This window comes from Grammomys surdaster, unplaced genomic scaffold (genome assembly GCF_004785775.1).
Source record: "Grammomys surdaster isolate TR1022 unplaced genomic scaffold, NIH_TR_1.0 125767, whole genome shotgun sequence".
NCBI classification, from domain to species: domain Eukaryota; kingdom Metazoa; phylum Chordata; class Mammalia; order Rodentia; family Muridae; genus Grammomys; species Grammomys surdaster.
The window spans coordinates 1258087-1272208 of record NW_021620598.1 but is presented as its reverse complement, the minus strand read 5'-3'; the positions used below and the strand labels follow the sequence as shown (position 1 = coordinate 1272208).

At 52.4% G+C, this 14122-nt stretch overlaps 1 protein-coding gene across 2 annotated transcripts in view; it reads left to right on the top strand.

Annotated features, from left to right (window-relative positions):
• Nucleotides 1-1577: 1577 nt before the first annotated feature.
• Nucleotides 1578-14122, top strand: part of Sult4a1 (sulfotransferase family 4A member 1) — a 29877-nt gene continuing 17332 nt past the window's right edge. For both annotated transcript variants that reach the window (XM_028788773.1, XM_028788774.1), the window contains exon 1: nt 1578-1900. In XM_028788773.1, the coding sequence (XP_028644606.1) occupies nt 1732-1900 (169 nt within the window). In that variant the 5' untranslated portion in view covers nt 1578-1731. The remainder of the gene's footprint in view (nt 1901-14122) is intronic.

Here is a 14122-nt window from a genome sequence, read left to right as displayed (position 1 = left end):
GCAGGTAAGTCAGTAAATAAATAAATAAAACCAAACAAATGCAAGCAGACCAGGGCATTCATCACGTATGAGGAATAAATTCTTCACTGCTCTGTGGCAGGATCCTGCCCTGTGTGTATACTATGTCACAGGGATCCTGTGACAGTTATTAACACCCCAAATGCCTCCAGCATTTGTCCATAAAGCTGTGACTGACACAGCCAAGACGCTTTCTTTAAAAAAAAAATTACATTTATAGTGTGTGTGTTAAGTATGCAAGTTGATGTGTATGTGAAGGTCAAAGGTAAGTTTGTAGGAGTTCTCCCCTTCCACTATGTGGGTTCCAGGCATGAAACTTAGGTTGTCAGGCTTGGCAGCAAGTGCTTTACCCACTGAGCCATCTTGCCAGCTCTGGGATGCCTCATCAGCGCTATGAATTCCGGTCTACGTGTTCTCTTCTTACTCAGCGGGGCTTTTCCTTGCCTCCTCCTCTTCACTTCACATGGATCGCGCCGGAAACAACGGCACTGGGGCCCAGAGCCCCTTTGTGTCACCGTAATTGCTCCCCATGATGCCCTTCGGTGTGGAAAACCAGCAGGTCCCATATCCCCTCTCTAAACCCAGACAGGTCTGCGCATCTCCCGTGCTAGACAGCAAAAAGAGCCAATTTGCTCTTGCCTTGAGAAAGGTTCTCGTGTATCCTAAGCTAGCGTCAAAAGTACTGTGTAGCTGGCTTTGAACTCTTGATCTTCTTGTCTCCACCCTCTAGCTACTGGGATCACAAGTGTGTGCAAGCCCAACTTTTGTTTGTCTGTTTCCCTTTTCTCCAGTGCTGGGGAACTGACCCCAGGGCTTCACAAGAGGGAGTAGCTCTATTCCTAAGGGGTTTCCCAGCCCCTTGGGTTCTTGTTAGTTGCTTCCCCCATATGTGGCTCCTGGAAATAGGATTCCATTTGTCAAGGGTGATGCGGACCTGGGCAGGTGGCGGGCGCCACCTGGAGGGTCCTCTCTACTTGGGGGTTTCCTGAGGGTGCATCTCTGCTGGGGTTCCCCTCTACCTGGGGGAGGTCCTCTTTGCCTGGGGGTCCATTTTTGGGTTTCTCTCTGCCGAGGGTCTTCTCTGCATGGGAGTTTCCTCTGTGGGAGAGGGGGATCGCCTCTGCCTGGGATGTCCTCGGGGAGGGGGACTCTTCGCAGCCTGGAGATTTCTCTGCCAAGCGTCTGGTCTTCTCTGCCTGGAAGGGCCCACTCTGGGGTTCTTATCTGCAGGGGGAATCCTCTACTGATGGTCTTCTCTGCTGAGGGGGGGTCCCTCTCTGCCTGGAGGTCTTCTGTCTTGGGGTTTCTTTTCTTGGGGCCTCTCTGCCGGGGATCTTCCTGGGGGAGTCCTCTCTGGCACCTGATTCCACCTCTCTAAGCGCTCGCTGCCTTTGTCAGCCGCGCTCTGATGCGGGCTTTTCCATCTCTGGCATCAGAAGCTTCTGGAGGTGCGGCTTCCCGGACCCCGGGGCTCGCCCTGAGTCTGCGCGGACGCCTCCTTTTTGCTCCAGGGCGTGGGGACCCTGACCTGGCACGGATGACTGACAGGCAGCGGTACTGACCGAACGCACCTTTGCGGCAGGCGCGGGGCCTCGGCCACCGACGTCACGGGGCGCGGCGTGCGTGGGTGCGGCCATGACGTCATGCCCGCGGAGCCCCGCGCCGGCGCCGTGACGTCACGCCCTGGAGCTGCGGGCCGGGCCGGGCGGCGGCATGGCGGAGAGCGAAGCGGAGACCCCGGGCACCCCGGGCGAGTTCGAGAGCAAGTACTTCGAGTTCCATGGCGTGCGGCTGCCGCCCTTCTGCCGCGGGAAGATGGAGGACATCGCCGACTTCCCAGTGCGGCCCAGCGACGTGTGGATCGTCACCTACCCCAAGTCTGGTGAGCCGGGAACCCCACGCCGTACCGGTCGCTCGCGCGGCTGTGTGACCTTGGGCAGGTCGCTCAGCCTCTCTGTGCCCTAGTCCTGTCCGGCTCCGCGTGTGGTGAGGGCAGCAGGGGCAGCGGGCGCGCCTCCAGTGTGGGCTCTGTGGGGGATGGGACCGCCCTCCGCTGCCCCTGTATCCTGTTTACAGGCCGACTGTCACCAGGTGGGACCTGGGCACTTGGTTCCCCAGCAGCCTTGTAAGGGAGAGCTTCCAGGCAGAGGATCAGAGAGGGGAGGAGGCTTGTCCAAGGTCACACAGCTGGGCTGAGATCTGAGCCACTCAGCTCTCCAGGCCTGGTGTAGAGATGGCTGTGTGGTGCCTTTTCTGGGGTCTGTAGGACAAGCTTAGTCGGTTCTCCTGTTCGTTCGTTGTCCCTGTAGGGCGTCCTTGTGACCACTGTCCTGCAGGCTCAGGGTTGTTGAGAAGGTGGCTGTCCATTACCCCGCGGTATCCAAGCAGGCGCTTACAGGAGAAAATAGAAGCAGGGTATCTCCCAGGGTGGAGTCCCGGTTCCCAGGGTAGCTGCCTATCATCCTCACAGAGAGTGGTGGGCGCTCTCGGGTTAGGAGTGGGGGTGCAAAGGCCCTGGGGTCAAGTCCAGGTGTAGCCACTGACCCACCACTGGGCGTACAGCCAGCTGGGCTGTCCTGGAAGAGGCATTTCAGGAGACAGGCAGGGCTGACTGAGGCTGCAACCACCCCACAATCTCATCCCAGCCCTGAGTCCCTGCTGGCTTTAGCTAGGGTTGGCCTTCAGAGAACTCTCTATGTGCTGGTCATCCCGCCGGGTGCTCCACATCTGGGTTAGTGGCTGCACCTGGTGTTTTCTCTTTTGGTTCAGTGCCTGGGATGAACCCAGGGCCTTGTGACCCTATCGTTCGTGTATGCCCAGCCTCAGGGTGGTACTTAAGGAGGAATCATGGTTGTACTGTCCTTGTCACAAAGTGGATGAATGTGCCCATGGGTAAAGGAAGATTCCAGTTCCCTCCGTAGACCCTGGGAATTGTGGGAGACTTGGGTTTTCAGAGCCCTTAGGACCAGGGGGTGTGGCTGGGGTTGTAAGCCGCTGGAGGAGAGGGACAGAGGCATGGGGTACTTCCTGGAAGGGGCTTGGGAGGGACTTTGATCCAGGATACTTGAGGGAGTAGCCAGGCTGGAGGTCCAGGTATGAAGTTGGAGGGCTGGTGAGTGTTAGACAAACTCTGTGCAGGGGCCTGGTGGGCTCTGGGGAGCTCGCTGGACACTGCAGAGAGGAGTTGGATGGGAAACATCTATGTGTTCGCGTGAATGTGTATGTGTGTGTGTGCACGCACGCATGCACGTGCGAGCATGCGTACATGCGTGCATGAGTATTTTGAGACAGGGTCTCTCTGTGTACCCCAGGCTGGCCTTTAATTCCAGTCTTCCCGCTTCAGCCTTCCCAGTGCTGGAACTGTTGGGGTGTACCATCACAGTCACTCCACAGGGTGTCAGTTTTTTTGTTGTCCGAGACAGGGTCTCAGGTAGCACAGGCTGGTATTGAACTTGCTGTGTAGCTGAGGCTAGCCTTGAACTCGTGACCCTCCTGTCTCAGCCTCTCAAATGCTGGGCGTTACAGGAGTCCTCCACCACCACCCTTGGCTGGATGCTGGTTTTCTGGGCAACAGACACATCTTGTGTGTAGCATGTACCAAGTGCAGAGAGAAACACAGGCAAAGTTGGTATAAAAGCATCAACTTCTCAGCGACAAAACCCCAGCAGTGCTTCAGGGGTCCCAGCTCTGCCCTCCCCACCCCATCCTGGGAGCTGCCTTCCTGAACGCGACAGTCCTATGGATGGCCTGGTGTTTCTTGATGGATGCCCCTGCCACTCCCTGTCTCTCCCTCCCCAAGGCCACCATGCTAGAGCACAGATGAGTTAGGAAGAGCCAGGAGCCACCTCCGGGCTCTGTGCTGGCTGGCTCAGCTCCTAAACTCTCACACTGTGTTTGAGTAGGGTGGATTGGGAGTCCTGCAGCCCAGGTGGAGACTGTGGCTCTGGTAGTTACCTGTGCGTCAGGTTCCAAGCCGAGGTGAGGTCCTCAGGCTCTGCTGGGAGGAAAGCTTTCTTTTCAGAAGTCAGGTGACCAGCCTCTGGGTCACTCTGGGGTCAGTGCCTTGGCACCAACATTGCTGCTGCAGGTGCCAAATACTGTGTGCCCAGGGTACTGGGGTCACTCACCTCACTTCCCAGAGAGGAGCCATTGTCAGGGCTGAGCCTGGCTGGCCCCAGCTCTCCTGGCACTTCCTGGACCCAGTGACCTCCAGGGCTGAGAGTCTGGGCCTGACAGTAGGACTGGGGTCCTGAAGAGTAGCCCAGCATTAATCAGGCAGGGAAGTGGTCTCAGTTGGGAGAGGGGAGGAACCAGAACCAGAGAAAGACAGCCTCTGTGGTCTTCTGAGAGACAGGTGGACATATCTCAGGTTCTTTGCATCTAGGAGAGAGGTTAGAGTCACTGGCAATTTCCCAACCCTGCCCCAGTGCTTGGGGGTTGGGCTATGGTTACTGTTCTTCTAACGTAAGCCTCCCTATGGAAGAGCTGGCTCAAGGCTGAGGCCAGGCACCTCCATGCATCAAGGAGCCATCCACTTTAGTGTCAGGGGACCCCCAGTGGCTGAAGGGCACTGTCTACTGGAAGAAGACAGGTGGCGAGGACCTAGGTTTAATCCTAGAGGACACAGCTTCCAGTCTGTCGAAGCTGGCCTTGGAGCCAGCTTATGTGTCTGCAGGGTATCCAGGCTTGCTCCAGGTGGATATAGCCAAGCCTACCCTCACCTACTTCTAACTCCTGGCTTTGGGATAAGCAGCCCAACCTGGGAAGGCCATCACAGTGGTAGGCATATGGAGAACAGCCAGAAGTCTGCATTGGTCACAGTGGGTCACATGGTTCTACCAGAGTGACAGCAGAATTGTTACGGCTGAGTGGCTGAGTTGCACCCGGGTGTCCGCTGTGCCCTCATGAGGCCTTTGATGTCCCCAGTTGTCCTAAGCTCTTTCTTCAGGAGCACCTGCCCAGTGATTTCCAGTGCATGTTCTTTTAGGGGTGCATGCTTCACCACATGGGGTCCTGCATTCAGCGAATGGACTGCAAGGTGGCATCTGCACCAGTGGGTAGCAAGGATAGCCTCCACCCGTGTGAGTGTCCATTCAAGAGAGCTGTAGGCTCTGGAGATTGGCACTGTGGGGAAACTGAGGCCCAGAGGAGTGGTGACTTTCCTTGGCTCCTAGAGTCACTGGAGGACCAGGTTGGATATCCTGGTGAGCTTTCGCTTGTAATAAAATACCCTTTGAGCAAAGCAACTTGGAGGAGGACTGGGTTTTTTCAGCTTATGAGTTCTGGTTCCAATGTATCATTGCGAGAAGTCAGGCTAGGAATCTGAGACAGGAGCCTGCAGGCAGGGACTGTGGAGGAATGCTGCTTGCTGGCTCAGCCTGGCTCATGTTTTTTTAGCTAGTTTTGTTACACAGTCCAGGGCCACCTGCCTAGGGATGGTGCTGCCCACAGTGGGCAGGGTGGGGGTCCCACATCAACAGCATCCTTTTCAGACACACCCACAGGCCAGTGTGAGCTGGATGGTCCCTAGATTGAGATTTCCTCAGATGCCTGTGGGCTGTCTAGAGCCAATAACTGAAGCAAACCAGGACAACTGTGGACCGGGCTCCAGGGATCTCTGTAGTGTGGCAAGGTGGTGTTGCCTAAATAGAAGAAGAAAGTTATACTCGGTGACTGGAGCTGCTACTTTCTTGGACCCTGTGCAGGCTTTGTTAGCAGTTGGGTCAGTGGAAGGAATACCCTGAAGGGTGAGGTTCCCAGCTCCATCTATCCTTGACAGGGTGCCTGGATCCTTGTTCCAGCCCTGCACCAGAGGTTGGAGGTTGCCATCTTTGGAAACATGGACACCAAAGAACTGATCTGTGGGACAGTACAGATCCAAGGGGAAGAGAAGTGATGGGTCCTCTGCCTACTTGTGCCTCCTTCCCTCCTCCTCCTCTTCTTCTTCCTCCTCTTCTTCCTCCTCCTCTTCTTCTTCTTCCTCCTCTTCTTCCTCTTCCCCCCTCTCTCTTTCTCTCGCCCTCTCTCTCTCTTTGTGTATGTCTGTCTAATCCCTCCATCTCATACGTGCACACACCTGGACTTCCCCTCGCTTCCCCAGCTGCTTCTGCCTCCCACTCCCACTGAGATAGCAATGCTTCCTGTAGGATAGTTGGTTCTCAACCTGTGGGTTGTGACCCCTTTACAGGGTTCACATAGCAGACATCCTACGTATCAGATACTTATATTTCGGCTTATAACAGTAGCAAAATTACAGTTAGGAAGTAGCAACAAAATGATTTTATGGTTGGGGGGACGACACCACAACATAAAGAACTGTATTCAAGGGTCTCAGCATTAGGAAGGTTGAGAACCGCTGCTGCACCATAAGAGACCCACAGACACGTAAGTGCAGAAAAAAGACACTGAGTAGTGTCTTAAGTGCCCCCTCCCGTGCCCTGATGGCTTCTGTCCTCAGACAGTGAGGGCAATATCTTCTCAGAGGAAGCATGGAGGGGGGATTGGTGGGAATACTTTGGGTTCCAGAAAGTCTTGAGAGGGAAAGTCCAAGAGTTGGGATGATAAGTGTTGGGCTGCGGGGTCTAGTGGAGGAAATGACAGTGAAGTAGAAGAGAGGTTTTTATAAAATGATACCAAGTGGCAGGGAGATAAGTGACTTGGAAGGTTGACATGAGAGTGGGGCCGGGACGGTTGACAAGACCATGGCTCTCAGAACTCGGGCGTGAGACCCCAGTATCAGGCCCAGAGCAAGTGGCTGTACGGATGTGCCGCTGTAGGGCAGAGGGCTCCATTTTACTGCTAGATGCTGGGGATGCCAAGACCGTGTTCTGGGAAGCGGCCTGCGACACCAGGACACCAATGGCACTTTCCTACTTTCCGACCCTAAGATTCTGGCCTGGGTTTCTGTGCCCAGCCCCCACTGCTGGTCCCTCATGAGGTGAAGATATTTGAGGTTTGAGGAAGCAAAGAGGAGAGAGCCAGTGAGGAGGGAGCGTGGGTGAGGGGCAGCATGCATCTGCGATGGAGGGAGATTCCAGGGAGACAGCTGTGTAGGGTGCTTCAGGGTCAGGTCACCAAGTGGGACCAGTGATCTGAGTGGCAGGGATATGTCCCCAAGAGATACAGTGATTTCCTGGTTTAATTTCAGTTATTCACAGCCAAACATGTCTGACAGCATTTCTACAGAGCAAGGAAGAATTAAGGCTCCCTCTCTCCTTCCCTCCGTCTATCCTTTCCCTCCTTCTGAGACAAGGTCCTCCACACACATATATCTGCTTAAAGAGTACACACACACACACACACACACACACCACAGTCACAGTCACACACATGCATAAGGAACATGTACATACACATACACAAAGCATCCTGAGAGAGAGGGACCATATTTATATAACTTTTATTACAGCATATAGTTATGAGTTTGTTTTATTTATTTATTTATTTATTTATTTATTTATTTAATCAGAGCTTTTCTGTGTAGCCCTGGCTAACCTGGAATTCACTCTGTAGATCAGGCTAGCTTGAACTCAGAGATCCACCTGCCTCTGCCTCCCGAGTGCTGGGATTACAGGGATCCATAACCACACTGGCTGGATAAGTTACTCTTAATCTCTTACTGTAAATGAACTTTATCGTAATTGTGTATGTATTAGAAAAAAAGCATAATCTGTGCTGTTCACAGTTTCAGAAGCCTGCTGGGGCTTCGAATGTGTCCCTGTGGGCAAGGGTGTGTATTGCAGACGGAGCTGGGGATGCCCAGGCCTCTCATCACACAGGAAGTGTTTGTTAGACTTGAATTAATGACTAAAGAAAACCAGACACAGGAAGACCAAGGCCCTGTATGAGACAGGATGCACAATTGCATCATGGATTGTACTGGCTGGTTTGTGTGTCAACTTAACACAAGCTGGAGTTATCACAGAGAAAGGAGCCTCCTTTGGGGAACTGCTTCCAGGAGATCCAGATCAACTAGTGATCAAGGGGGGAGAGCCCAGCCCACTGTGGGTGGTGCCATCCCTGGGCTGGTAGTCTTGGGTTCTATAAGAAAGCAAGCTGGGCGAGCCAGGGGAAGCAAGTCAGTAAGCAGTATCCTTCCATGGCCTCTGCATCAGCTCCTGCCTCCAGGTTCCTGCCCTATGTGAGTTCCTGTCCTGACTTCCTTTGGTGATGAACAGCAGTGTGGAAGTGTGAGCTGAATTAACCCTTTCCTCCCCAACTTGCTTCATGGTCATGACGTTTGTGCAGGAATAGAAACCCTGACTAAGGGAAATTGGTACCAGTATAGTGAGGTATTCCTGTGACAACCTGACCATGTTTTGGGGAGGACTTTGGAACTTTAGGCTAGAAGAGCCATTGGGTATTAAGAGCTCTGTGGGATGTTCTGTAGGACCTTTTGAGAGAATGTTGAGAACAGTCCAAATGACGGAGGCCTGGCTTGTGACATTTCAGAGGGAACATTAAAGATCAGGGCCAGCTGTTTTGATTGTGAAGATTCTGTGGTTTGGGTTAGCTGGGGCTGAAGACTCAGCTGTGATAACAAGATACCAGAACTACTAAAGAAAAACCTTTGCAGTACTGGGACTATTGATGCTGGCTAGCTGGATCTAAGAAGGATTAGTGGTGATTCAGAAGAGACCAGCATCAGTGAGGTGAAATCTTCTTGGAAGTGTTTTCTGAGAGAACAAAGAGGCTGTGTTCCAGAGATAGCCAAGGTTGTACCTCATGCTGCAGCTGGACATGGTAATGTGTAAGAGTCACCCAGGTGGTACTGGTTTTGAAGACATGAAGGGGTCATGAAGAGCAGCTGAGGCTCTGCACTGTGAGAGGCCATGGAAGGCCATTGGTGAGGTGCAGCCTCAGTTGTAATTGACGGCCCATGACTGAAGGGGTCATGCAAAGGAGTTAAGGCTTGACACCATGAAGAGAGCCTATGAGAGGCTATTGGTGAAGCCTAGTCGCAGCAGAAGACAGTTGTGTTTTGGAGATGCCAGTACCATAAGATGACCACCAAGAACAGCAGCAGCAGTGGGGTACAGGCAGCTGGAGCCTAGAAGACAAAGTGTGTGCTGTTAAGGGCAGGGCTGGAGAAGTGACCAAGCCCTTGGAAAAGCCCAGAAGATCGTGAGTGGATCCCAGACAATGGATGGTTAGAGTTTGAATTTGCTTTTAGTTGTGACTGTGCCCTGATATTTTTCCCTCTTGAAGTACGAAAGTATTTTAGTGGAGCCCACAGTTAAGAGACTTTGAATTGTAAAAGGATTTTGAATTTTAAAAGAGATTGGATATTTAAAAGGGATTGAAATTTTAACAAGAATTTTAAAGACTGTGAGACTTTAAAGTTATTTAGATCTTGGGGGTGAATAAGAAAGTAAGGATTGAGGCTTAATAGTGATGTTTTTGTGTGTCAAGTTGACAAGGGGTCAATTGTACTGGCTGGTTTTGTGTGTCAACTTGACTCAAGCTGGAGTTATCACAGAGAAAGGAGCCTCCCTTGAGGAAATGCCGCCATGAGATCCAGCTGTAAGGCATTTTCTCAGTTAGTGATCAAGGGTGGGAGGGCCCATTGTGGATGGTGTCATTCCTGGGCTGGTAGTCCTAGATTCTATAAGAAAGCAAGCTGAGCAAGCCAGGGGAAGCAAGCCAGTAAGCAGCACCCCTCCATGGCCTCTGCATCAACTCCTGCTTCCTGACCTGCTTGAGTTCCAGTCCTGACTTCCTTTGATGATCAACAGCAATGTAGAAGTGTAAGTTGAATAAACCCTTTCCTCCCCAACTTGCTTCTTGGTCATGATATTTGTGCAGGAATAGAAACCCTGACTAAGACAATGATGTACTGTATATGGAACAAGTGTGTGTGTGTGTGTGTGTGTATACATGCATGCATGTGTATGTATGGCCTTAAGAAGTACAGTACCTCTCTAGCTTTAAGCACATATTTTGTTCCACATTATGCTGTGGTTTTCTGGGAAGAGGGATGTGTTGAGGTCGTGTGTGAAGATCAGTAGCTCATTTGAGATACACAGACTGTGAATGGTAACACATTACCTGGAGGTTGGTGGGCAGAGCCAGCTGAGCCTTGGCCTCTGGGAGTAGGGTCTGGGGGAGGAGATGAGATTTTCTGTCATACATTCCACTGTACTTAAGTTGGTTAAACTCGATAGCAGTGTGGTTTGGTAAATGCTATCAATGAAAATTAAAGGACCCATCCCCAGGAGCCTGGGGGTGATGGGCCCTGTTCCCATTAGCATCTTGTCTTCAGAATTCTGGGAAGATTTTGCTGGTCTCCTTGGGTGTGTTGACAGGCTGCAGGTCCCCAGATTCCTGGGCAGGTCCACTTCTGAATTCCAGGGGGTTCCATACATCTCCACTTAGGACTCAAGTCAGAGTGCCCTGTCAGCCACCACCAGGAGGACATCGATACTTTGTCACTCAAGCTTTGGCTCTGTCAGTGAAGTCAGCTGTCCATGGCATTGGTCCACCAATGCACAGAGCCAATGGAGTTGGCTGCTTTCCCATCTGACAGCTGTCTCCCCTGTAGGCTGTTATGCTGGGGTGCTGCAGGCTGGTAGCTCAGGCAGCATGGGAGGCCGCATCTTTTGTATATTTCGAGGTGTCCCAGCATGACAGTGGCCACCACAGCAGCATGAAGGCCTCTTGGGATTCCCCTGTTGCCCTTTTTCCTAAGTACTTGTGTGGGTTTGGCTCCAGTCCCTAGTCCTGCTCTTTCCAGCTCTGACATGGCCTTAACTGCCACTCTGTATTTGGTGACCCCCTGAGAGAGAGGTACCCCTCCACCCTGCTCCCTGAGGCCCAGATTGATAGCTGGAGAACCCATACAGGATCTCATCCAGGAGCTATCCCATCCTGTTAGCCTGTGGCTGGGATTTGATGTAAAGTCCTTCTGTATGGTTCACAGCTTGGGGCGTGGGGCGCCCACAATCTGCATACTCAGTATTAATCAGCCACTGAGTGGCTTTGACCCGAGCAGGTCACTTGCTGGTCCTTCCTATGTCTTCTGTAGAAGGGAGGCTTCGCTTTCTTTATTTTAAAAATGTAATAGCTTTACTTATTCTTAGAGAATGTCATACATGTATAAAATGCATTTTGGTCATATCCATCCTCTGTTTCCCCCTCCAGACTCCCCTGGATCCTTCAGTGCTTCCCTCTCCGGCATTTAACCGACGGAGGTTAATCAGTGCCGCCTGTGTGCGCATGGGTGGCTGGGGGGTGGAGAGCTACTTTGGCTCGCATGAGTTTGTATAGTGGAGGTGAGGGTGGACTTACAGAAGGGGGTGGATTTGAAATACAGTTCAGGTCTGTTTGGGACATGGGCCTTTGTGGGTGGAAGGCAGGGTAGAGCATGTTAAAATAGACAGTGGGCCAGGAGAGGTTCATTTCAGGGCCTTTCTTGGATGCTAGCTGAGCATGAGTGGACAGTACTCACCAGGAGTGTCGGGCAAGCTGGCCTCACCGGGGTCTTGGCACTTTCTGGCCTTCCAGCCTCTTGTGTGTGTGTGTGTGTGTGTGTGTGCGCGCGCGCATGTGTGTGTCCTTTCTCCTTCAGTTATGGCCTAGAACCCTTCCTGTGTGACTGAAAAGCCTTGTGTTGCTGGCCATTTCCTCACTGGTGACTTTGCTTCCTGGAGCCTGAGCTGTCTCCTGTTGGTCCTGCACAGCTCAGTGTGAGCTGTGTCCAGGTGGCAGGCCCTGGGAGATGGATGGGGCACCGAAACATCTTGGCTTTCTGGCTATAGCTAAGATCTGGCCTTGGGTGTGTGGCTTCTGGGCTGTTGGCACGGAGGAAGAGGGTGGAGCACAGGTCAGCGGGCCTTTGCTGATAGGTGACATGTGCTAGACATGTAGGGAGAGAAGGCCGGGGGAGAGAAGGCCGGGAGAAAGGGCTTTTACTGTCCCTCCCCCCCACACCGAGAGAGAGAGAGAGAGAGAGAGAGAGAGAGAGAGAGAGAGAGAGAGAGAGAGAGAGAGAGAAGGGGGGGAATGCGAGCGTGCTTAGGATCCTCTGTAACTTAGAGAGCCCTCCAACTCAGTCCTCCTATCTCAATATCCTGAGTGCTGGATTATAGGTGTGTGTGTGTGTGTGTGTGTATCTAGATGTGGCTGAAGTTCTCCCTTTTATGAAGTGCAAAGTCCCCTGGAAATAGATGGGCCGTGTGATTTGGCTTCCAGGCCTAAGTCCTGACAATACTACCTTGAAAACAAGTGGGACATGTATACCCGACAGCCGCTGAGAGAGGTGTGTGGCTTCTCAGGAAGCAGTTTAGGCATGGAGACAGCATCGCTGTGGGTAGGAAAGCTCACCTGTGGTGAGCCACACCTGTGGTGGGGGTCAGGGTTTGCTGAGGTGTGAGGAACGTGAGGTTGTTCGGTGTGAACACCTTTTGAAGGTGTGGATTGCTGAGGTGTTGGAGAAGGGCTGTGGACAAGACTCCACCTCCACTGGCCTGGTGGGATGTGTGCGTTATTCACAAGGCCTGGCCTACTGTGGGTGGGTCTGCATGGGGCCACCTTGGGAAGGCCAGAGAGGAAGAACCAGCTATAGGAGCCAGAGCTCAAAGAAAAGGGACCATGCTCACCTCTCTTTGAGTTCCTGGGAGTTTAGTCTAGCTTTCTGGGAAGTACCCACTCCCATGCCTTGAGAATTGGAGGGCACAGGGGCTGGAGAACTACAGACATGTCTGCCTGCCTCCCTCAGCTCCCTGCTGACTGTTGCTCGGCTGATCTGCCTGGCCCTGAGACCCCAGCTCAGATCGCGTGCCCCTGCAGAGCTCAGGCATCCTGCTGGATGTGACTCATGCTCAGGGATTAGAATGCAGTAGGGGTGGACAGGCTTAGCATGGTGGGAGTGCAGTGAGGTCTGGATGGCGGTGTGTGCTGTGAGCATCCTAGGGCTTCTGAGAAGGCAGGCTGTGGGGCTGAAGAGGCTGTAGCCACCTGAGAGGATGAGTTTGTGAGGAGGGAAGCTAAGCCTGGACTCAGGTGCCTTGTGAACAAGGGGAAGTTTGTGGAAGTAACTTAGGTTAGAGACAGTGGGATCTGGTCTGAGGGGACTGATGGTCCCTAAATCCAGCAAGGGACTCATCTGTGTCATGCTGCTTTGGGAAGATGGGGTTTATTCACAGGTCCTTGGCCCCTTGTGCTGCTATGCCCATGTCTCCTGGTAGGTCCCTGTTGTTAGAAATATTAAAAAATCAGCACTATCCCATGATATACCCAGCTACTCTGCCCACGATCTCACCGCCTCTAGGCTAGCCCCATGTGGAGACTAATCGTGGTTCTCTTGCTGCGGATTCCGCTCACATTCCCAGCCATCTACCCCTGTGGTCAGCAGTCCTAAGTCCCAGTAACCCTGTAAAATCAAAACTCTAGAAGCTTATAATTAATCAGTCAGATTTATATATCAATAAATTCTCAATTTACAAGATGCCCACACAATTATTTCTGGGCCAATTGATAATGATGCAAGCTGCCCACCTAAATTAGACAAGCTATCCTAATTATCCTATCCCCTTACGATATTCATAGCTACCTGTGGCTATTTAAAGCCACATGGAATTTGGATCATCTTCCTCTTCCTCCATCTTTCTATCTTCCCCCACCCCCATCCTCTTTCCCTATCTCTTCTTTCTCCCCCAAACTTTTCAGCTCCGCCTTCCCTTCCACTGGCCAATCATTGGCTCTAGCCTTTATTTTACAAGTTAAGGTGGGGAGAAGGTTCACAAGAAGTCACCTGTGTGCGTGATTCACTCCTTGTGTGTCAGCAGCCCCTCCTGGGAGAGCGGAAATAGCATCAAAATACAAGCAACATGGGGCTATTCACAACAGGTCTCTCTCTTTATCACGTAGCTCAGGTGTGGGCTCATTTCTTGGCTTTGGCCATCTCCTGCTGTCTTGTGGGGCAGGCTGCGTGGAACGGGCTGTGTGGAACGGGCTGTGTGGAGCAGGCTGCTGCAGGCAGAAGTGGTTTGTGTTTCTTTGTGAACATAACTTCCACATGTACCCCATGAGGTGCAGAGAGAGACCTGAGACCCTGCCCCTCTTTATGTCTCTGAGTGACCACTTCATGTGGCCTCTGGTCTCTCCT